The sequence below is a fragment of the Cebus imitator genome, unplaced genomic scaffold (assembly GCF_001604975.1).
Source record: "Cebus imitator isolate Cc_AM_T3 unplaced genomic scaffold, Cebus_imitator-1.0 Scaffold38, whole genome shotgun sequence".
Lineage (NCBI taxonomy): Eukaryota > Metazoa > Chordata > Mammalia > Primates > Cebidae > Cebus > Cebus imitator.
Window position 1 is genome coordinate 10,483,208 of NW_016107353.1, and position 1,282 is coordinate 10,484,489.

The window sequence follows — 1,282 nt, forward strand, 5'->3', positions numbered from 1 at the left end:
CGTCATACTCTTGCTGCCCAGGCTGAAGTGCAATGGAGTGATCTCGGCTCACAACAACCTCTGCCTTTTGGGTTCAAGCAATTCTCCTGTCTCAGCCTCCTGAGTAGCTGGGATTAGAGGCATGTGCCACCACGCCTGGCTAATTTTGTATTTTTAGTAGAGATGGGGTTTCTCCATGTTGATCAGGCTGGTCTCCTGACCTCAGGTGATCCACCTACCTCGGCCTCCCAAAGTTCTGGGATTACAGGCATGAGCCACCTTACTTGGTCTATTATATGTGTTATTATCTAGAAAATTATTATATATACACTGGTGTTGGCCTCTTATGCCACTCTGTTTTCTCAGGGTTAGAGAACACATTAGGAAACATGTCTGTGCACAAATTTATTTTACTGGATAATTTCTGTCACTCCTATAAGTCAGAACCTGTTCTCATTATTCTCTCATTTTACCTTGATTCAAATTATAAATTCTGTTGGCTACCTGGTATATATGTTTGTGTGCGTGTGTTTTTCAGGGACTGTTGACATTCAGGGATGTGGCCATAGAATTTTCTCTGGAGGAGTGGCAATGCCTGGACACAGCTCAGCGGAATTTATATAAAAATGTGATTTTAGAAAACTACAGAAACCTGGTCTTCCTGGGTAAGGATAATTTCAACACACAGTTTCTAATATACCCTAAAGGTTTTATTTCTCTTATTTGTAAAATGTATTTTGGTAATGTATGCTTTGCATAAATGAGTTTCAGATCCCCGTTTTTGAGAAACTCTTAAGGATTTATTTCTATAAATAGAAAAAAATTTCTTTAATATGTTTCATCTTGACCTGAACTTACCACATTCCTGACCTGATCTCTGTCATTCACTCTAGATTAGTGGTAATTTGAGAAATTTAATGACGTTTTGTTGTCCACACCTTAAAATCTAATTGCCAACACAATGTTTTGACTCAATATTACTGGGTAATGAAATTAAGAACTGACAAATTTAGAATATTTTTCTAAATATTTAAAAATTTCTGGCTGGGCGCGGTGGCTCAAGCCTGTAATCCCAGCACTGTGGGAGGCCGACGCGGGTGGATCACGAGGTCAAGAGATCGAGACCATCCTGGTCAACACAGTGAAACTCCGTCTCTACTAAAAATACAAAAAATTAGCTGGGCGTGGTGGCACGTGCCTGTAATGCCAGCTACTCAGGAGGCTGAGGCAGGAGAATTGCCTGAACCCAGGAGATGGAGGTTGCGGTGAGCCGAGATCGCGCCATTGCACTCCAGCCTGGGTA

The 1,282-nt window shown here is 41.3% G+C and overlaps 1 protein-coding gene across 2 annotated transcripts in view; it reads left to right on the forward strand.

The window, feature by feature from the left end:
• LOC108301928 (zinc finger protein 675) overlaps positions 1–1,282 on the forward strand; it is a 79,187-nt gene that overhangs the window by 65,140 nt on the left and 12,765 nt on the right. The window contains exon 2 of one of the 2 annotated variants that reach the window (XM_037737409.1): positions 518–644. The exons of the other annotated variant lie outside the window; for it this stretch is intronic. Within the exon in view, the coding sequence (XP_037593337.1) occupies positions 518–644 (127 nt within the window). The remainder of the gene's footprint in view (positions 1–517; positions 645–1,282) is intronic. 2 annotated transcript variants of the gene reach the window in all.